This window comes from Sinocyclocheilus anshuiensis, unplaced genomic scaffold, assembly GCF_001515605.1.
Source record: "Sinocyclocheilus anshuiensis isolate Anshui unplaced genomic scaffold, SAMN03320099.WGS_v1.1 scaffold1985, whole genome shotgun sequence".
Taxonomy (NCBI): domain Eukaryota; kingdom Metazoa; phylum Chordata; class Actinopteri; order Cypriniformes; family Cyprinidae; genus Sinocyclocheilus; species Sinocyclocheilus anshuiensis.
Window position 1 is genome coordinate 387,497 of NW_015541030.1, and position 22,761 is coordinate 410,257.

The 22,761-nt window shown below is 37.2% G+C and overlaps 2 protein-coding genes across 2 annotated transcripts in view; both read left to right on the forward strand.

Moving 5' to 3' along the window:
- The window catches only part of LOC107690521 (SLAM family member 5-like), a 10,094-nt gene extending 2,981 nt beyond the window's left edge, over positions 1-7,113 (forward strand). The window contains exons 3-7 of the mRNA XM_016488875.1: positions 1,560-1,754; positions 1,905-2,198; positions 5,831-5,944; positions 6,333-6,412; positions 7,069-7,113. Coding sequence (XP_016344361.1) covers positions 1,560-1,754; positions 1,905-2,198; positions 5,831-5,944; positions 6,333-6,412; positions 7,069-7,113 — 728 coding nt within the window. The remainder of the gene's footprint in view (positions 1-1,559; positions 1,755-1,904; positions 2,199-5,830; positions 5,945-6,332; positions 6,413-7,068) is intronic.
- A 4,225-nt stretch (positions 7,114-11,338) lies between these two features.
- LOC107690509 (T-cell surface antigen CD2-like) overlaps positions 11,339-22,761 on the forward strand; it is a 30,432-nt gene continuing 19,009 nt past the window's right edge. Inside the window, exon 1 of the mRNA XM_016488869.1 lies at positions 11,339-11,387. Within this exon, the coding sequence (XP_016344355.1) occupies positions 11,339-11,387 (49 nt within the window). The remainder of the gene's footprint in view (positions 11,388-22,761) is intronic.

Genomic DNA, 22,761 nt, shown 5'->3' on the forward strand with positions numbered 1-22,761 from the left:
AGCCTTGGTCTGACGCAAGAAGCAAGTCATTTGTAATTTTAACAATTGTATATTGTTATAGATCAGACTTACAATAATGTCAGTAACTTACATTAATGTCTCTCTTTTACTCTTCTTCACATCCTCCAGTCTTAGATTCTCTGATAGTGTTGATTGCTGCTGCCGAATCTCTGTTGATTGTCGCTGGATTTGGGATCTTCTGAGTTGTTTATGTTTTTAATGCACTAAATAGCCTGACATGTTTTCTACGAAAATCCAGTGTATTACTGTGCGTTTGATTCTGTGCTTCTTTAAAGTTGACATTTGTGAAGTTATTATTAATAATAATAATAATTATCGTGGTAGAAGACACTGTGGCATTAAACTACTGTGAAGGGTGTCCTCGGGATTGTTATTGCTGCAGGGTCCAATGTGTTCTCATATTGTTGGGGAAAGTTACTTTTAAAAGTAATCCATTTTAATATTGCATTACTCCATTAAAAAAGTAACTAATTGTGTTAGTTATTTTTTATGGAAAGTAATGCATTATGTTACTTTTGTGTTACTTTTTGTCACTTGGGCTGGGCTTATTTGCTTTTCATAAGAAAAAACCCAAAAGCTATATTTCGGGCAACTGTAAAGGCCCTTTCACACCAAAAGTGAAATGAGTAAGCCTCAGGCTGAAGGAAGTGCCTCTTCCTCTGCACTTACTCCCAATTCCTCTCAACACGGGGACAGGAGAGCAACTGGGCCTGGTTATCTGTCCTTTTTCATAAATTATGCTGCCATTTTACTCCATTATTTGACACTATAAATATATTTTGTGGCAATCTGAAAGTGCTGCTGTAGTGTTTTATCTCTCTGCTTCATACTAATAGTCTGTCTTTTGTGGGAGCAGTTTATAAAGGCGTATTTTTATTTATCTTCAAGAGCTACAGTACTTATACAGTATCAGACAGAAAGTATATGCTTGTCAGTCAAAAAAGGAAATGGAATATGTGTTGCTTTTTAATTACAGTGGCCTACCTTTATAATTACCTTGAAGGGGTCATATGATGAGATTTCAATTTTTCCTTTCTCTTTGGAGTGTTACAAGCTCTTGGTGCATAAAGAAGATTTGTAAAGTTGCAAAGACTAAAGTCTCAAATCCAAAGAGATATTCTTTATAAAAGTTAAGAGTCAACCACACCTACCTAAAACGGCTCGTTCTAACACGTCACCACCTGTCTACATCACGATGTGGGAAGATTTGCATAACGCCGCCCAAATGTTCACGCAAAGAAAGAAGGCATAACTTTTATACTATTAGTACTGTAGTATTGTTGTTGCCGCCACAGCCATGTCCTGAAGGCGCTGTGCGTTTCGTTGCGAAAGCGAAACTACTTTGTTTGACCTTTGCGCCGTTCTCAAGCCAACCGGCCGCTGCTCACTCTAGCCGCTGTCCTCCGCTCACTCTAGCCCACCGTGTGTGTGACGCTGTGTTTCGTTGTGAAAGCGAAACTACTTTGTTTGGTATTCCAAAAAAATACCTGAAAAAAATGACATACTTTGGACATTTGGAGTTGGTAGTTCTCTTATAGCTGAAATAAGTAGAGATAAACAAATCTTCTCCACATATGATGTTCCTGATGGGAGATTCAGAGACAGACTGAAGCTGGACAATCAAACAGGATCTCTGACCATCACAGACATCACAACTGAACATGCTGGACTCTATAAACTGGAGATAACTGGTGCAAAATGGTCATCAAAAACATTCAGTGTTTCTGTCTATGGTGAGCAGAAATCAGTTGTTCTGCCTGTTACATATTCTTGATTTTATAGTTTGAGGTGACATCATATAAACACTCATTCAACACACTGAACTGAACATTTAATTTAAAAGTAAATTTATCCTGTTTTAGTTCATTCTCTAATGTTTTCAGCTCGTCTGCCTGTTCCTAACATTACCAGAGACTGTTCATCATCATCATCATCATCATCATCATCATATTGTTCATTGGTTTGTTCAGTGGTGGATGTGGGTCATGTGACTCTCACCTGGTACAAAGAAAACAGTTTACTGTCCAGCATCAGTGTGTCTGATCTCAGCATCAGTCTCTCTCTACCTCTGGAGGTGGAATATCAGGATAAAAACACCTACAGCTGTGTGCTCAACAATCCCATCAGCAACCAGACCAGACATCTGGACATCAGCAAACTCTGTCAGCCATGTTCAGGTAGGACAGTAGCTAACGTTTGTACAACAGTTGTTTCACCATTTATATAACTCCACTTGCAGTATTTCTCACAGCAAGTGTCATGGCAGACGCCCAAATCCACTATAATCTTATAAATAATGCTGTTTGAAAATTTCTATTTGAAAAGTCTATTTGAAAATTCGATTCAGCTGTTTCGGATATGTGAGCTCCAGGGCATCAGCGGCCATTCAGCACTCATGAATCCGCCGAGAGCATCCTTAGCTCAGCCAGATCTTCTGGAATTTGCCGATGACTCTGATGTCTCTATAGTGGTTAAACATGAGATATAATTTGTTTTGGGTAAATCTAATGGTAAATCTAATCTCATTAATCCATTATTTGTTCCAGAGCAAATAGTTTTGCCTGAGGGCAAAAATTCATAAAATTATATTTTATACAACTTTAATGCTGTATATCAGAGCACTGCCTTTGTACTTTTGACTGAATTGCCTAGCAACTTTTATGATGGCTGTTATTGCTTATTAAATATTATTATTCAATAAATATTATCTGATATAAATAATAGAAGTATTTAATAATAGTATGTTCACAAGTCTTTAACTTAAGTCCGAGTCATGTTTGAAGTCTTTAACCTGGAGTCCGAGTCAAGTCTGAAGTCTTTATCGCTGGAATCTGAGTCAAGTCTCGATTCTTTGGTCACGAGTCCGAGTCAAGTCTCAAGTCATTTAATGGCTTGCTAAAAAATCTCATTCAGAATCTTCATGTATTGAAATCTTCCAATTTACAAAGCTGTTTTATAGGCTATAGACAAAACATATATTCTATGATCTGCTTTGTACAAAAAAAGAGGTGTTAAGATGTAAGTTTATTGTAAATCCAGCCTGTTATTTATGTTTTAATCCATTAACATGTTCAAAACAGTTTTTCTGTAATGAAATTTTATAATATGAGTCAGATCTACCATGATACACAAGGAAACGTGTGACAAAGATATTATAAAACCATACAAATAAAGTATTTCTTTATTATATAAGTCAGGGGTATTCAATTAAAGTGCCAAGGCGCGGCCTCTATATTTTCTTCCAAGCAGAGGTCCTGAAAAAAAAAAAAAATTGAATTGTAATTCAAATGCATTTTTACATTTAGATATATGTGAGGCCATGTGACAGAAAAAAATACTGTTTCTGTTCAGGGTTTTAGGGCTGTGACGGTGGCCGTGACAACCGCGTTTGTCTACTGCCACTGGCGGTAGTGCACGTGACGTCACGCACTCTATAACAAGCATAATACGAAGTTTTGTATACAAGTGTAATAACAGTAGCGGAACAGTGAACCGTGTCTACACCGGACGCGACACCGCCGCGTCGCAACAGGTTGAGTCTGTCTAGTGCAGGGGTGCCCAAACTCGGTCCTGGATGTTCGGTGTCCTGCAGAGTTTAGCTCCAACTTGCCTCAACACACCTGCGAGGCAGTTTTACTGCCGGGGATTTGTCATGTCGTGTCGTGCCGCATCCAGCCAAAATCATCACAATTAAAAGAACCAAAGACTTAAACTACCTCCACATTACATATTTAAATATTTTTGCCTACTTAAAAGCATTATCTAAAAACAATGTAGCTGCAATAATCAAAACATTCTCATCTTGAGCAGAAAAGAAATATAACTAGAGATTTCAAAGTTTAAGTTCTATCCTAGCCATCTAACAACAATTTTCCCAATTATAATTACATGATTCTTTTGAAATGTTTTTAGCCTACAGATTAATAATGCTAAATGTAGATCACAAATGTCGTCACATCTGGTTTGAACAGTCAGAGTCATAGGTTATATATAGATAAATAGATAGTATGAAAAATAACTATATTTGCAGCGTTGTTGTTTTCTGCTGTGTTTTGTTGTTTCTGTTGTTGTTAAAATAACCGCGTCATCCGCAGCTCTTGAACTTCGCGCCGGTGTTCTGACGATGTGTGCTACCCTGTCAGATTTTGCTACCTCCCATTAAAACAGACGGTAGCATAAGTCGATAGCGAAAAGTGCTACCTATCAGATTTTGCTTCCAGCATGATATTAATAAGGTGTGAGGCTTTATTAACATGTACACCAACCCCAACCCGAGATCCTTGAACTTGGCGCCGGTGTTCTGACGATGTGTGCTACCCTGTCAGATTTTGCTACCTCCCATTAAAACAGACGGTAGCATAAGTCGATAGCGAAAAGTGCTACCTATCAGATTTTGCTTCCAGCATGATATTAATAAGGTGTGAGGCTTTATTAACATGTACACCAACCCCAACCCGAGATCTACCATTACAGTAGGATAAATACAGTGTTGGTAGCATAATCTGATAGGTAGCCTTATTTGTTAGAACACTGGCGCACGTCCGGAGAGAGAGAAAGCGCACAGAGCTGAAAGGGCTCGAATAAAGCGCGTTTGGTTTTTGATAAAAATACTAGAGGATATAGCGCTGAAAGATATTTACCATAAACTACCCTGAGCGCTTGTTATGTGATCTGCTGCACTGTTTTGATGCGCTGCTCATTTAAAATGGTGCTGTGTTACAGCTCGCAGTCTGGATGGATGCCGGGGTGCGGATGCGGTCCGCCTTTTGAATATTAGTTATATAAGTATTTAAGGATAAAAGACTTGAGTTGCTTTTTAAATATTCGCTAGTCCTTTTCCTCGAGTCGAGTCAAGTCTGGAGTCATTTCAGGTCGAGTCTGAGTCAAGTCTGAAGTCTATAAAAATGCGACTCGAGTGCGACTCGAGTCCGAGTCACTAACTCGAGTGCCCATCTCTGGTATTTAGTATTGAGAAACGGTGTGTGTTCATGATGGTGATTTTAGTGAAATTATTCCGCATTTAGATGGCGACAAGAGAGTTTTTATGAGTGAGTCAGCAGTAAAGACTTTTATATTGAAAGAGAGTGAAACGGGGTCGTAAACAAGGTCATTTTTTTTACTTTCAACAACACCTTGTAAGACGCAGCCAACAAATGCACTGAGCAGTGCTGTCTTTGTAAATCTCCCTTAACAGATGAAAGGATAGTACAATAAAGATATTGCTTTCCTCAGCAGGCATTCAAACTAATGTTTTATTGTGAATATGAGACTGAGTTGAAGAATGACTGCTTTATCAGATGCAGGTAAAAACACTTGTTCAGTCCATCTCTCTCTCATAATACTCTACATAATACATTGAGCTTTTAATACAATAATACAGTAAGCTTTCAATAAAGCAACTCAACGTTTATTCGTTACTAGCTCTAAAGTGATGTTTTAGTAATGGAGACTTGGGCTCAGCTGTTAAACTGTCGAACTGAGATTTGAATATGTGGTGGAAGGAAGTAGTTCTGCACAAAAGAGGGTTTTTAAAGACGCTCCGTTTTTGTCTCTTTTTTATTTACACACTTGTGCCATCGAACTGTGGTAAAAATGCAATGTCACACTCGAAGCAGTGCAATATGGCTGTATATCAGCACGCTATGATTACTACGGCCAAATCACAGCCATGCTGATATACAGCCATATCACACTGCTACGAGCGTGATATTGCTCATTTATTCATTGAGCTGATTTCTGTCTATTGTTGTAGCTCAGACTCAATAACTTACATGAATATATCTCTTTTCCTCTCCTTCACATTCTCCAGACTCAGATTCTTTGACAGTGTTGATCTCTGTTGCTGCTGCTGAATCTCTGTTGATTGTCACTGGATTTGGGATATTCTGCATCTGCTGGAAATGTAGAAAAACTGGTGAAGAAGGCAAGTGTTACCTATTGATTTTAATCAACTGATAGCTCATATTGTACCATACAAATAAAGTATTTCTTTATTATATAAGTCAGGGGTATTCAATTAAAGTGCCAAGGCGCGGCCTCTATATTTTCTTCCAAGCAGAGGTCCTGAAAAAAAAAAAAAATTGAATTGTAATTCAAAAAACATATTGTAATTTAATATAATTCATGAATGTTACACCATTTAGTTCCTAAATTTTACTCTGCTAGTAGTGGGTGAAAAGTAACAATGGCATACATATGTTAATGCACTTTTTAAAATTGCAGCATTAATATATCTAATTAATTGTGTGCATAAATGATTCAACTTTGGAAGCCCTAAAATAACACATTGTAAATTACTGTTGTTCAAACAGTTCAGATTTGTGAAGACGAGATCACTTATGTCATTATGATACATGAGCCAACGTTCTACGAAAGAAATGCACATACATTGGTAAGATTATTTATTTCAAACTATGTTATGTGTCTCTGTATCATTTCAGCAGTGAGTCAGATGTAGATCAGTGTGCACTTTTTGTCTGTATAATGATTTATCACATAGTAATATAAAAGACTAACAGATATTTTCTTTCTTCAATGTAGCTCCAAAAGAAGCCATTTTACTGTTAATTGTGTATTGTTGGCATACAAGACCTCTGAGTAAGTCATTTAGTTTAGTTTTTTTTTTTATTATTGTGGTTTTAAGAGTCTATAGGTAGATAAAAGGAGTCAGATTAAGTTACTTTCATATTTTGAACTAGAGTGCATTTATAAAGCTGCTGAGAAAACACTAGAATATTAGAATAACTGAATAAAATGTTCTAAAGCAGAAAAAAATAAATACATACAACTAGCCATACAACTGTTTAAAATAAATGAGAAAGAAACTGAATCAAGATACTGTATGACATACATTAATTCAGAAAATTCTTCACTTCAGGCTCATTCTTGATATATTATTGGCCATATTTCTGTTATGTAGGCTGGACATTTTCAATTGTTCCATTCATCTTTATTATTCATCTTTATTATTACTATTTTTCAGTGTTTATTTTTTGTTCTTTATTTAAAATATTTGATTATATCTTATGTTATACTTTTTTTTTCCAGAAAGTTGAAGAGGAGGATCAAGTAGTAGGAGTATGTGCCTGTTAGCAAGAGAAGAACCTCTTGTGACAAACTTTGAATTCGAGTCTGTTGTATTAATATTAAGTTACCATATTAAGATTTATACTCATTGGAATATGCATGTCTATATATATTCATCATGACCTTATACACTCATGCCTTGAAACCAGTGCAAGTTTCAGTACTTATTTCCATCATTAGTGGCGCTAGTAGAAGAGCTATTCTTGTCGATATAACATCCTCTTTTTATAAAGATCCTTTTTCTTTGTCTGACAATACCTGAGAATCATTTTAAGAATAAATTCTATATTTGTTGATTCACTGTTGTAATATTTATTGTATCATGCAAATGTGCAGTGGTTAATAACTAAGTTTTCATCAGTTTTGGGGAGTTAAAAGGAGAAATGCTGCTCAGACCTCATTTCTTCAGAAGTGTATATGACTTTCTTCTTTCAGACGAATACAGTCGGAGTTATATTAAAAATGTCCTGGCTCTTCCAAGCATTATAATAGCAGTGAATGGGTGTTGAGATTTTGAAGCCCAAAAAAGTACGTCCATCCATCATAAAAGGAGCTCTACACAGCTCCGGAGGGTTAATAAAGGCCTTCTGAAATGAACCGATGTGTTAGTGTAAGAGGAATATCCATATTTAAAACTTTATGAACCATAATCTCTAGCTTTCGCTAACTGCAGTACGCACGTACATGAGAGAGTGGCGTTCTAGCGGATAACGTAGGATGTATGTGTAGCGTAAACACCAGTGAGAAGAGACGAACGTGGAAGCACAGTAGAGAGAGCCAAACAAAACAACGGTCACGAATTAGAAGTACATAACGAGGATTCGTAAAGAAAAATGGCGGAGGATTTCGATATAACCCAAGAGGAGACTGGTTTTCCTTTGCTGTAAACAAAACTTGGTTCTCACAAGACTAGCATATTCTCACCTGAGCTTACGCTACGCCTGCATCCTACATCATCCGCTGGAACACCACTCTCAACATGTTTAAAGGCACAATATGTAAGATATTTTTTATTAAAATATCCAAAAACTACTATAACAGTGTTATATTTTTTGCTGACTTGTGTACTTACATTATCCCAAATGTTTCGAAGAATGTTTAAATCCAGAGAAATAAGCAATTTTAACTAGTGACACGGACCGTGTCCATAGTGTCGTGTCGCCTGCCAATGACTTCATAATCCCTCGATTTCAGGTTTTGTTTTGTACAAAACATGAAAACACCAAAGGTTCTTTAATATGTTATGCGTTTTATTAGACAGGTGACGACCGCACAGAGTAGCATTATAACAGAACTTTCAAATGTATTTAGTATGATAAAACAGCGCTGCTTTTTTCCCCACATACGCACGACCGGAAGGAGCGGGAGCGGAAGCGGAAGCGGAGCCTCACCCTGCTTCATTCTACTACGTTAATAAATCAGTCATTAGCTCATCCAGGAACATGATTTCTGCCCGAGTCCCGTCGGCAGGGCCGTTTCTAGGCATAGGCGAGCTAGGCGGTCGCCTAGGGTGCCAATGAGCGCCCGTACTGGCACTTTTAGCAGGGCTGTGATAAAGAGTGGCACGGTCACCCTGAAATATGACTGCCGCCCCCACTGGATCCCCCAACATTATTGGGCTAGAGTACTGTCAATCTGACGATGCCTGTATGCCGCTAGATCAGAGTGCTGTCAATTGCTGCCTGATTGTTGCATGCAAAGTTTGCATTTGGAGCGCTCAACAACACCATTAGATCAGTGGGCTCTGTCAGTGCTTTGGCAAGGTAACACTTTTTTTTGCCATGCAATAAAGCTGAGTTCAAAGGCCAATTTAAAATATTGGTACAGTAAATAAAGTGCACAAAATCAGTATTTTGTTTAGGCAGTATTTGTGGCACTTTTGTGGCACATTTGTCCAAATATTTGTGGCAGATTTGTCCAAAAGGTGTGCGTTTTTTGCACCAATTGAATTGCCCTTACTCTGGAATAAAAAATACGGGGTGTCTATTTACATTTAGTTAAAAGTGGCTGTAAATCATCAGCTCCAGTGGCGCAGATGGATAAGTACGTGCCCTTGGCTTTTTGACGCGATTGACCCGGTTTCGATCCCGCCTTTTGCCGAACTTTTTTTTCTCCCTTTTAGGGATAGGGATTTCGCCTAGGGCGTCCAATTGGCTAGAAACGGCCCTGCCCGTCGGATTGCATCGGCTGTGGGGATGAAGACCACAACTCCCATGATTCCACACTCAGTCACAGCGTCATCAAACTACGCCTTTGATTCTTTGTTTGGTTTGAATACGCGCCCTCTAGCGGTGAAAATTACATATTGTGCCTTTAAATATAACTCTGATTGTATTCTTCTGAATGAAGAAAGTCATATACACCTAGGATGGCTTGAGGGTGAGTAAATCATTGGGTCATTTACATTTTTTGGTGAACTATCCCTTTGAACTCTCTGTGATCTTCCAGTGACTACTGACTTGCTGCTAGATGATAAATCCTACAAGTCTCTTTTTTTCACCTGTTTATGATATAGCAAGTGACAATGGTGCGTCTGAGATGAACACAATAGATTATAATATATTGATGATCATTTTAATATATTTACACCTTTCTAGCGGTTGTATAGATTTAACTGATTAATGGCGGCATCTGCTAGGATCAATCATCTATCTGTCTATCTGTCAATGTGAAAATTGTGTCAAATAAAATTGGAATCAATGATTTCAGCAAATACAAAAACTAAAACCAGATAGATTTCTCTCAATTTAAAGATTTACAAGATTTTTTCCCAAGAATTTTCACCAATATGGGCTCATCTTCACACCATGCTGGCAAAAAGCTATTGAAAGATTTTTACAGACCAAACCGTTCTTGTAAATTTAATGAAAACTGTGCCAAAATGGACAAAATGTGCCAAAATGGCTATATTTCTGCAAAGCTTTAACGTATTCAGACCAAATTTGGTCTGTGTTATACCAATCATGGCCTGAGGATATATGAGCAGTTTCAGCAAAGTGCCACCTAACGGTCAATAAATATAAAAAATATAAATTTTTGCTTGTAACTGTTGAACAGCTTGGCTAAAAAAAATCATAAGATTGTTCTCTTTAGGTAAATGTTTGTATGTCGGTCATTTTTTGCATCAGACATTTTGAAATTTGCATAAAATAATCTACAAATGTCTTTGAGTAATCAAAGACAGCTCCTTAGCTCTTACATATAATTATGTGGAGCGGAATTTGTGACCAATAAATTTTAATATAGGCAGGGCTTACATAGAAACTTAGCAAGCAACATCCTGCATGCTAGTTAGGACAAAAACTCCGATTTGCACAAGATACATTTATTTGCTTGTTAAATTATTGCATCATGTTTGGAGAGGATGCAGATGACAGTCACTTGTGACAACTGGACTGTACAACTGAATTAATTTCCGATAAATGCAGATGACAGTCACTTTTGTATGGAATCTTAAGAATCTTAATGTATTGCTTAATGTATTGCTTTTTTATTTTTAATTTACAATTTGACTCTCCCAGTATTATGGGAAAGATTTCAGGGTCTTTAGTTCATGCATTTAGTGGACTCACTCACACATGACACATTTTAAAGGTTTGCCAACCTACCCCCTGTGTCTGTGTCAGACACAGTTCCTCATCACATTTTTCCACATTTAAACAGTTTTAAAAAGCTTTTCAATGCAGCAGGACAACAAGACTACAATAGTTAACTAAGTTAAACATGCATGCTCTGAATGTCCACTCTCACCTACAAGATGTTTGTCCACCCAACAGATCAAACCACATTTCTGTAGAACAGAAAACAGCAGCTTTCAGTTTGACTCAGAAACTGAACTTCAGTAAAACCGATAGTGTGAGATGGCAGACAGCTTTAACTTTAACTTTTTTTTTCGTACACTAATGTTAAGAACTGAATAAATATGCACAACAATTTAAAAATCACAAAACTTTCATTCGTTTTACCATGAAGTGTAGTTTATCCACAGCGCACACAATTTTCTTCTATTTCTGGCCATTTAACACTGTCAAGCAACTACCTTAGAAAAAGTATGTTAAAAATATAGAATAGTTTCACCCATTAAAAACAGTTAAAATACAAGGATTGGACGAAATAAAACATTATACCATAAGCAAATATAGCGTGTGAACTAGGAGGGTCAAATTCTGTCAGGGGAGGAGTCACATCAGGTTGAGTTTTTATTAGATCAGACACTGAACCACTGAAAAAAATGTTTCGCATGTTTGTTTTGTTCTGTTTGTGCTGGTGGAGTCTGACTGGTAAGTTATAAAAACGTTTCTTTATGGTTATTTGTTGTTGTTGTTGTTAAGAATTAGACAATTTTCATCTGCTACTATCTGTACCAAATAAATCATTAATATGAGAAATCTCATGGGAAATCTTGACAACGAATGTAGATGTCTTTGTTTATGTTCCGCATGGTGACTCAGAAAGCCAAAACCTTCCACTGAGTTGCTTTTAAATATCAGGCCATTTTTGTTTTTCTTTTTGTTTTAAATGTAAATTCTATTTTAAAATAATTCCATGGTTTAAACATTTTAAATGCAGTCATCATACATTTCTACAAAAGTCATGAAAAGTCACTAGGCCAAATGCGCAGGAGCCAGGAGATCATGAAAGACGGTAATAAAACAGTGAGTTTGTTTTATACTGTTCTAAATGTCTCATTTACTAAGTATTGAAAATATTCAGCACAACTAAACTATGTAACTTTACACACTGATTTTACCCCACAGCAGATAACTTTAAAACAAATCCCTGTTCATTTTGTGTCTCTGCTGTTGTTGTGAATATTCTTCAGTTCACATGCAAATGATTAAAACTACAGCTGATTTCAGGATTTGTAAACCAACAGGAGCATTGATCTGTGACAAAACCTCTTTATGTTCATCAGGTGTGTTTGGTGCAGAAACTAATGGAATACAGTCAATGTCAGTGATGGAGGGAGATTCTGTCACTTTAAAAATGAATGTTACTGAATTACATGAAGAAGAAGACATAACATGGAAATTTGGAGCTGAAAGGTCTCTCATAGGTAAAATCACTGAGAAACGAAACGTTTCAACATTTGATAGTCCTGATAGGAGATTTAGAGACAGACTGAAGCTGGATGATAAGACTGGATCTCTGACCATCACTAACATCACAACTCAACATGCTGGACTCTATGAACAACAGAAAAGGGGAGTGAAACTGTCATCAAAAATATTCAGTGTTTCTGTTTATCGTGAGTAGAGATTATTTGTCCTACCATTTACATATTATTGTTTTATAGTTTGAGGTGACAGATCATACAAAAACTCACTCAACACTAAACCATTAAAATAAAATTGTTTACTTTATCCATATTTCTGTTTATTCTCTCATGTTTTTAGCTCATCTGCCTGTTCCTGTCATAAGAAGAGACTGTTCTTCATCATCATCACAGCAGAATTGTTCATTGTTGTGTTCAGTGGTGAATGTGGGTCATGTGACTCTCTCCTGGTACAAAGGAAACAGTTTATTGTCCAGCATCAGTGTGTCTGATTTCAGCATCAGTCTCTCTCTATCTCTGGAGGTGGAATATCAGGATAAAAACAGCTACAGCTGTGTGCTCAACAATCCCATCTGCAACCAGACCACACATCTGGACATCAGTCAATTCTGTCACACATGTTCAGGTACGGCAGCACTATATATGTGTTTATTAATTGACATGATATTTTCTTATAGATCAGACTGACACATTCACTTCTCTATGATTACAGCATTGGATGGACACTTTACTTCACAACCAGTCTTTCTGATAGTGCTGGTTTCTGCTGCTGCTGGATCTCTGTTGATTGTATCTGCAGTTGGGATCTTCTGCATCTGCAGGAAACACAGACAAACTGATCAAGAAGGCAAGAGTTGCCTAAATGACATGTAGCTTTTTAGTTTAAAAGTATACTTGATAATGCTGTCAGAAATAATTTGGCATTAAAAATACAATTGCATACATTAATGCTTTACCTTGTTGCAAAGAAACAGATCTAGTTAAGATTGTGTTTTGTTGTTTTAATGCATCTATTATTGTTATCAAACAGTTCAGACTCGTACAGAAGAGATCACTTACTCTGATCCGACATTTCACAGAAGAAACGAACAGAAATCGGTAAGACTAATTATTCCTAATTTCATGTTACTCTGTCAACTAAGAAACTCTATATATACTAACTAATATAATGCTGGATCTTTAAAACTTCTGTCAACACTACAGACTTCAACTGTCAAAAAAATTATTTGTTCAATTAATTTAATTTAACATTAGAAAATATATCCATAAAATGAATTCAGGTTTATTCAACAGAAACAAGTCCAGGTTTGTGTGTCAGCTGACTACTATAGTATCACATATTAGTGAAAACATAATTTATTATTGGAATGAAGCACAGTTATTTCTCACTATAATAATATTTGTACATTGCATTTACATTTATTTATTTAGCAGACACTTTTATCCAAAGCGACTTTCAATTGGGGAATGCATCAAGCGATTCATCTTAAAGAGGCAAATAGACACAAGAAGTGCTCGTAATACCAAGTTTCAAGCATTGTTCAAGCATTGTTCAAATAAGTACAAGCTAGACAGGGAAAGATTAAAGAAAGGAGAAAAAAACTGTGAAAAAAAAGTGTCAAAGTCAAATAGTGACGAAAGAGATGAGTTTTCAGCTGTCGCTTGAAAATTGTCAGGAAATCAGCATTCCGGATAGGGGTTGGAAGATCATTCCACCAGCCAGGAACGGTGAACGAGAATGTTCTGGAAAATGATTTTGAGCCTCTCTGTGATTGTACCACGAGGCGTCGCTCACTGCATGATGGAAGTCCAGCCAGAAGTGCATTGCAGTAGTCCAGCCTGGAAATGACAAGGGCCTGGATAAGAAGTTGTGCAGCATGCTTCGTTAGAAAGGGCCTGATCTTTCGGATGTTGTGTAGTGCAAATCTGCAAGATCGAGCAGTCTTTGCATTGTGGTCTTTGAAGGTCAGCTGATCATCAAAGATTACACCAAGATTTCTGACCAAACTTGATGGGGTAATTTTTGATGAACCCAACTGGATGGTGAAGTCATGCTGTAGATTTGGAGTGGCAGGGAGGACAAGGAGCTCAGTCTTTGCCAGGTTGAGCTGTAGGTGATGTTCCTTCATCCATGCTGAGATGTCCGCCAGGCAACCTGAGATCCATGCAGCTACCGTTGGATCATCTGGATGAAATGAAAAAAAGAGCTGTGTGACATCAGCATAGCAATGGTAGGATAAGTCATGTGCCTGTATTATGGATCCCAGTGATGTAGTGTATATGGAGAAGAAGAGGGGTCAAAGAACTAATCCCTGAGGAACCCAAGTGACCAGCTGATACCTCCCCTCCCCAGGCCACCCTGAAAGACCTACCAGTGAGATAGGATTCAAACCAGTGAAGTGGAATCCCTGTGATGCCCAGTGATGAGAGGGTGGACAGGAGGATCTGATGATTCACAAAGTAAAAAGCAGCAGATAGATCCAGCAAAATAAGTACGATGTAAGATGTAAGTAAGATGATTTGGAATCAGCTTTTGTGATCCGCAAGGCTTCCATGACTGACAGTAACGCAGTCTCAGTTGAATGACCACTTCTGAAACCTGACTGGTTACTGTCCAATTGGTTGTTCTGAGAAAGAAATAACGATACCTGGCTAAAAACAAATAGTTTGAGTGTTTTTGCTATGAATGGAAGGAGAGAGACAGGTCTGTAGTTATCTATAAGTGAAGTGTTTAATGTAGGTTTTTTGAGCAGTGGGGTTACCCGAGCATGCTTAAATGCAGAGGGGGAAGTGCCTGTGAGAAGAGATGTGTTGATGTGTGTGAGTGCTGGTAAGAGTGTAGGAGAGATTGCTTGGAGAAGGTGTGAGGGGATTGGGTCTAGAGGGCATGTTGTAGGATGGCTGGAGAGGAGAAGTTTGGATACTTCTGCCTCAGTGAGGGGACAGAAGGAGAAGAGGGGTGTTTTAGCCATGGATGTTAGTTGGTTTGAGTCCCTGTATGTGTGGAGCCGAGAACTGAATACTGATTGTTCTAGTTTTGTCTGTGAAGAATGTGGCGAAATCATCAGCTGTTATAGAAGTGGTGGGAGGTGGTGGAGGGGGGCAGAGGAGAGAATTGAATGTTTTGAAGAGGTTGCGTGTGTTAGGAGCGCTGTTGATCTTGTTGTGGAAATATGAAGATTTGGACACTTTGCACACCAAACATCTTTCCCTTGGCTGAAAAACATATACTTACATTTCTACAAGTGGACTGAACCTTGTGTTTGCTAACTTTAGCAGAAACTCACTGTTAAACCATCCAAAAGCTAAATCACACATCAGACCAGATTTTTAGTGTCCAATTCGGAATTATTTCAATCCATTGTATAGTATTCATGCGAATCAGTGAAGCCAGAAAGTTACATGCTATGTCACAACCAAAGGAATTTGTCTGTCCAAGATGTCTTTCTAAGAGAGTCACACTTCTCTTTGTTTTTAAGTGTTATCATCTCTTGTGTAATGTTTTTTTTAGCATGTTAAAGAGGAAGATAATGTGGAGTATGCACCTGTTGCCACGAGAAGATGATCTTCAGTCTTCAGTGTTTTTCTATCAGATCTGTGTCACTGCTTTTACTAGGAATCTCCTGCAACAACCTCAAACTCTGAGTCTTGGGATGAGTTTAAGGATTGTTGAGAATCACCACGTGTGACACTTAAGGACTGATTATTGAAAGGATCCCCTAAAAATATACCTTTGTCTCATTTATGTACACCTGTTGGGTAGACAAACAACTTGTGCATGAGAATGTGTCTACTGCTGGAGGATTGTGTTTGATGTATTATTCTTTATTATGATGTATTAGTCTTATTTTCATGTAACAAAGTGGTTACGTGTGTGAGTTGTTTACTTACTTTTTTAATTAGTCTTCCCATTAACACCATTATTTGAGTGATGCAGACTGATTCGCTAATGCGCAACATGCATAGACACAAGAGGCGGGATTTATGCATGAACCAATCACAGCCAAACATAACCAGTCATATCCAAACACGTGACTTTCATTCTGAACGTGACACATTCATTCTCAATAACCCCCACTAAACCCACTGCTCATTTAGGGCGGTCTGTTACAACTCAGTGGGCTCAGAGGGTGCGAGAGAGATGCAAACTCCTGCTGAAACTTTATCTGCTGGTGTCACTGTTGGACAACGTTTCTTTAGAAAAACAAGTGATTTATACACTTTTTAATGATATATTTTGTAATAGTGGCATTGTTTTATTTTTCTACTACAATTTTTTTTTTCTCATCCAATATTTTGAGGAGACACTGCTTCCTCTGAGGAAACCCCTCTGATTAAAGCCTATAATAGGTAAAATTTCACCATGTGATGGGTTTTTCCAGATTGCATCACATATAATTAAGATCGAGGAAACAGCCTAGCAAGCAAAATTACATAAAAGTTCTAATACATAAATAAAATATGTAACCGTTTTTTAACGATTCCAAATTATTTTTCACAATTTCTAGAATTTGTACAGGCTATGCATTTTTCAATTACAAGAGTATAATAATTAGCAATTCAATTTAATTTTGAAGCGCATTTGTATATGACAGCATTAATTAAAGTTTCTTAATCCATAAAATTCCATTTTAAGACATAACTGACTGTTTAAATGAATTGTGCCTCATGAAAGCATGTTGAGATTTGAGAAGTGGCTGCACCGGCATAAAAGCTCACTGTTCAAATTAATGCACGACTCAGACACACTGTAATATGTCTGTTTATAAAACGGTTAGTTCCAGTCCTCGATTCTAATTGGTTAGCAGCTGTGTTTTATCAAAGACTATAGAATACCCAAGACGTGTCTCTCCTATAGTTTTGAATGGGAAAAAGGCATCACTCAATATGGCCACACTATCACACGAAGCCCCGCCTTCTGAGTGAAAGAGCCAAAGTAATTTCCCTGAGTAAAAGTCATTGCGTCACTGCAGCTGCCATTAGAAGTCCCGGTTGCTAAAGAAGCTCTCAGCGTTCTGAGACATGAGCTCAGGACTGCACATGCGCACTGGCTGGTCTAGCCTGAAAAATAAGCTTTTTTAATGCTATTTGAGCAAAAGAAACAACATTTATGAGACAGTTGTTGTCAGATTTCATTGGTGATTTCAAATATGAAATTTAATCTTAAGCTTGGTGAACAGTTTTGGAGAATTTGATGTTTCCCCATTCAAAGAGATAGGAGCTGCACTTGCATGCCCGAGAGGCATTTAAAAAAGATGGCCACCGTGCGACACCGTGTGACAAAGTAGTGGTTCTCAAACCTCTCCATGAAGTACCCCCAGCCATGCACATTTTGTATGTCTCCCTCATCTATTACACCTGATTCAACTCATCAGCTCATTAGTGGAGTCTGCAAGACCTGAAGTGGGTGTGCCAGATATAGGGAGACATACAAAATGTGCAGCGCTGGGGTACTTCATGGAGAGGTTTGAGAACCACTGCCTTAAAGGGACTTTGGTTTTATTCACGATAAAACACTGCTATGACTGCTTCACCCAATGGTTCTGTGTATCACTGTGCAATTAACACTTTTAGCAACCACCCTTAGCAACATAAACAATCAATAAAATAGCATCAAACTGTTCCATGTATTATGTATTTCGGCAAAATTAACTGTTTTGTATATATTTAATGACGTTTGACTGACCCCTGCTGGCGTTGTGTTGCATCATTCACCTTTAATCTTGAGACCGCACCCTTCCCTTTGTCAAATTAACTCTTCTCATGAGGAGATATGTTGATGTGTGTGCATGTCTGTGTGGAAGCCCACAGAATATTACTGTATTTATTAGTTTTCTTTTTCAGGTATGATTCTGTATGTCAATATGTCCATTAATTTACAATGTAATTACGCTTGCAAACTTGCACTGTTAGGAACTTTTTTTTTCTTTTGTGGAAGGACCGCACAGCATTTAACAAACTTGCTTTAATAAAGTAACATATCAATACATAAATGTTTGGTTTTAATATTTTTATTGTGTGGTCTGCTTTGCGTCATGCCTAACAACGCCCTTTAGCTGTGACTTCACAATATATATATATATATATATATATATATATATACAGGTGCATCTCAAAAAATTTGAATATCGTGAAAAGGTTCTTTTTTGTGTAACTTACTTCAAAAAGTGAAACTTTCATGTATTCTAGATTCACTACATGTAAAGTAAAACATTTCAATAGTTTCTTTGTTTTAATTTTGATGATTAGAGCTTACAGCTCATGAAAGTCAAAAATCCAGTATCTCAAAATATTAGAATATTTCCTAACATCAATCAAAAAAAGGATTTGCAAAACAGAAAAGTTCAAGTTCTTTAAAGTATGATGATTTATGCACTCAATACTTGGTCGGGCTCCTTTAGCACAAATTCCAGCATTAGTGAGGTGTGGCATGAAGCGGTCAACTTGTGGCACTACTGAGGAACTATTGAGCCTTTAGCTCGTCTGTATTGTTGGATCAACTGTTTCTCATCTTTCACTGAAAACATTAGTATGGAAACATTCTGAGAAACATTTGAAAATATCCCATAGATTCAATATGGGGTTCAGGTCAGGCATGTTGGCTGGCCAATCAAGCACAGTAATATCATTGTCATCAAACCACTTGGAAGTAGTTTTGGCACTGTGGGCAGGTGCTAAAGTCCTTCTGGAAAAGGAAATCTGCATCTCCATAAAGCTTGTCAGCAGATAGAAGCATAAAGTTCTCCAAAATCTCCTGGTAGATGGCTGCATCGACTTTGCACTTGATACAACACAATGGACCAACACCAGCAGACGTCACGGCACCCAAATCATCACTGACTTCAGAAACTTCACACTGGACTTCAAGCAGCTTGGATTCTGTGCCTCTCCAGTCTTCCTCCAGACTCCAGACTCCGGACCTTGATTTCTAAATGAAATACAAAATTTACTTTTATCTGAAAAGAAGACTTTGGACCACTGATCAACAGTCCAGTTCTGTTTCTCCTTAGCCCAGGTAAGATGCTTCAGACATTGTTTCTGTTTCAGAAGTGGCTTGGTAGCCCTTTTCCTGAAGACATCTGAGCGTGATGACTCTTGATGCACTGACTCCAGCTTCAGTCCACTCCTTGTGAAGCTCTCCCAAGTATTTTAATCGACTTTGCTTGACAGTATTCTCAAGCTTGTGGTCATACCTCTTGCTTGTGCACCTTTTCCTAACCAATTTCTTCCTTCCAGTCAACTTTGCATTTAATATGCTTTGATACAGCACTCTGTGAACAGCCAGCCCTTTCAGTAATGACCTTCTGTGACTTACCCTCTTTGTGGAGGGTGTCAATGAACGTCTTCTGGACCAATGCCAAATCAGCAGTCTTCCCCATTATTGTGGTTACAAAGAACAAGAGATACCCAGAATTTTATACTGTAGGGATGGTCATTTAATGAAACTCAAATGTAAATATTCTAATATTTTGAGATACTGGATTTTTGACTTTCATGAGCTGTAAGCTCTAATCATCAAAATAAACAAATAAAAAATTAAAATTTAGAAAATGTTTACCTTACATCTAATGAATCTAGAATATATGAAAGTTTCAGTGTTTTAGCAATTTGCATCAATTCACAAATTTCAAAAATGTATTTTCTAGTTCATATAATAATAATAATAATAATATGATTGTCACACTACGGTGAAGGAACACACAAAGAAGATGGAGGTAAATGCAAATAGTCTTTAATAAAGCCACAATAGGGTAATTCCACAGACAAGCAGGCAGAATGCACACGTAGGGACATAGTAGACCTGACCACAAGCAGTGGACTGAACACAACGTAAATACATACAAATGAGGATATATAACAAGACACACCTGAACCAAATGACATAATTAGCGGGAGATGAAAACTAGGTCACACAGCACATGTGGAATGAAAACACAACAAAAACAGTCCATGGGTGTGACGATGTTATCAGAAAAAAAAAGGCATAACTCAACTGCGAGAGCGCACCTCATGCGCAGTAACAGCAATAGAGGAGAAAACACATCCTGCCCTATTTTCAGCGAGGGCAAGTGTTTGGAAAAATATTATATTAATTATTTTGATCTTTTGTTAGTAGGGATGTGCCCGAATAGTGAATCTGTATTCAAACAGGCATTGGATATCGTTCTTAGCCGCTTGCTAGCAGTTTCTGTTACATTACAGTAGCTACATAAAAGTTCACTTACCACATAAACAGAGTAAGGAGAAATGATTGATAGGATGATGGCGAATGATTTGCATTTCCTGAGCACCACTGACAAACGTCTATTCTTGTAAAATGTGTGTAAGTACTGCTGCTCCGTAGTATACACAGAGTATGTGTGATCGCGAATCTTGAAAATGTGAAAGTAAAAAGCAAACGCGCTTTCAAAAGCATTACTTTTGAAATATTAATATTTCATATTAATAACAGCTCCCTGATGCCCGCAATTTATATACAGGATAATTACCCAACAATATAATTGTGAGAGAAAGCATTAAAATATATTTTTCCTCCCATCTCGTATATTCATTACATATAGGGGTTCCGTAGTAGGCTACATGCCATTTCCTTTCCAAACAGGTATTCAGATTTGGGCACATCCCAAATGGGAAGTGTAAAATATGTTATATTAGGATATATTAGGAAGTTAATAGTTAATAGGAAACACTGATTTCTTGAGTCAGGACCACCCATACTATAGACTGGTGTGTTTTGTATCAAAATACAGGTGTGTTTGATGTCCAGTGTGCACAAAAAAACTTGATGAAAAATTATGAATCGTGATTACAAATCGAAAAATCGTGAATCGATTTTTATTTGAATCATGACCCCAGGGATTGATATGAATCAAACCGTGACGTACCGAACGATTCCACCCCTAACACACACACACACACACACACACACACACACACACACATATATATATATATATATATATATACACACACACACACACATATACAGTATATATAACATCATACCCTGTAAAAACCCTTTTCACATGGATCGCTTTTATTTCGTTTTTCCCGTTTTATTCAAAATATTCATAAACATGCTGACTATATTATGAAATATCTGATATTCCAATTCTGAAATATGTGCAAGTAAATCTATTTGGATGTTTAAACACTTTTATATCGACCGTGTTAGTTGATCAGAGCCCTGCAGAACCCTGACTTAAATCCAATCAAAAATTTGTGGATGGATTTGAAGAGAGCAGTCCATTGCCGCTCATCACAGAATTTAACTGAACTTGAGCAATTCTGCATGGAAGAATGGCCAAATATTCCCCAATTAAGGTGTGCAAAGCTAGTACAGACATACCCAAAAAGACTGATGGCTGTAATAAAAAGCAAATAAAGCCACAAAATGTGGCTCTACAAAGTATTAAATGAAGGGACTGATGACGTTTCCAACGCTGTTATTCTATTTTTTTAAGAAATGTTGTGTTTTTTTCTTTCATTGGTTTGATGTTGTAAGACCAAAATTGTAAATAAAGCTGGAAAAGTTATTTGGAATGGGGTTTGATTTCAGGCTGTATGACAAATAAAGTAACTTTACTTTAGGTTATATTTCAAAAGGTATAAAGGTTATATTTCAAACTATTTCAAAAAGATTTTTCCTGGTTTAATAAGGTACACTTGTAAGAAAATAGCAATAGCTGGGACAGACAAATCATCAACAATAAAATCCAGCTAGCTGGGTAATCACATACAAAGAATGGCCCACATGCAGGTGCAGGGTTGGAAATCCCTGATCTATATGGAAATGGCAAATGAGTCATTGAGTGGTCCTTTGCAGCCATCTAGTAAACTTTTAAAAAATGTATAAATTACTTTTGCTATATTCTGCTATATAAATATTAATAATACAATATAATTAGTGCCGAGATTATTCAGAAGTACATAAATACATAATTTTGCAGAAGCTGCTTGTGTGTGATAATGGATTAATGGTATAACTTTTGTCAAGCATTTCTGAGGTTCTGAGTTTTAAGCCCTCCTCGTTTTTTGTTTTTTTTTCATATTAAAACCAAAGGTGTTCATCAGTGATTGTATATCAAGAGCAAGGACACATGTGTGTACATTTTGTGTGCATTTTGTACATTTTGCATACAATAAGAATAAAACGTACTTCAATTAAAAAGCCTTGGACAAAATATGCAAAAAACTATGCATTGTTTTCCCTCAAAGCATCAAAAAGCACCTGATGGATTTTGAACTTCACATAAAACTGCTTCTGTTTCAGACAAATGCTGGCACAGACGTGCTAGCACAGACTATGTTACGCCACTGGTCAAGTGTGACATAGGCAGTAGTACCGACCCAGTGTTTACAAAGCCAACATGAAAAGAAAGTCAAATACCCTTTACAAAAAAGGTAAAACAACAATGTCGGATGATTTTAAAGTTAAGATTTTCTCAGTAAACATGAGATGGAGTTTTTAACAGAACTACACAGAAAAAGAACTAACTCATGTTCTGACTCATTGCAGCATATCATGAGGTATGGGATTCCTCAGAAATGAAATCTACATTGCACAACTTGGATGCTGATGAACATCTCAGTTACTT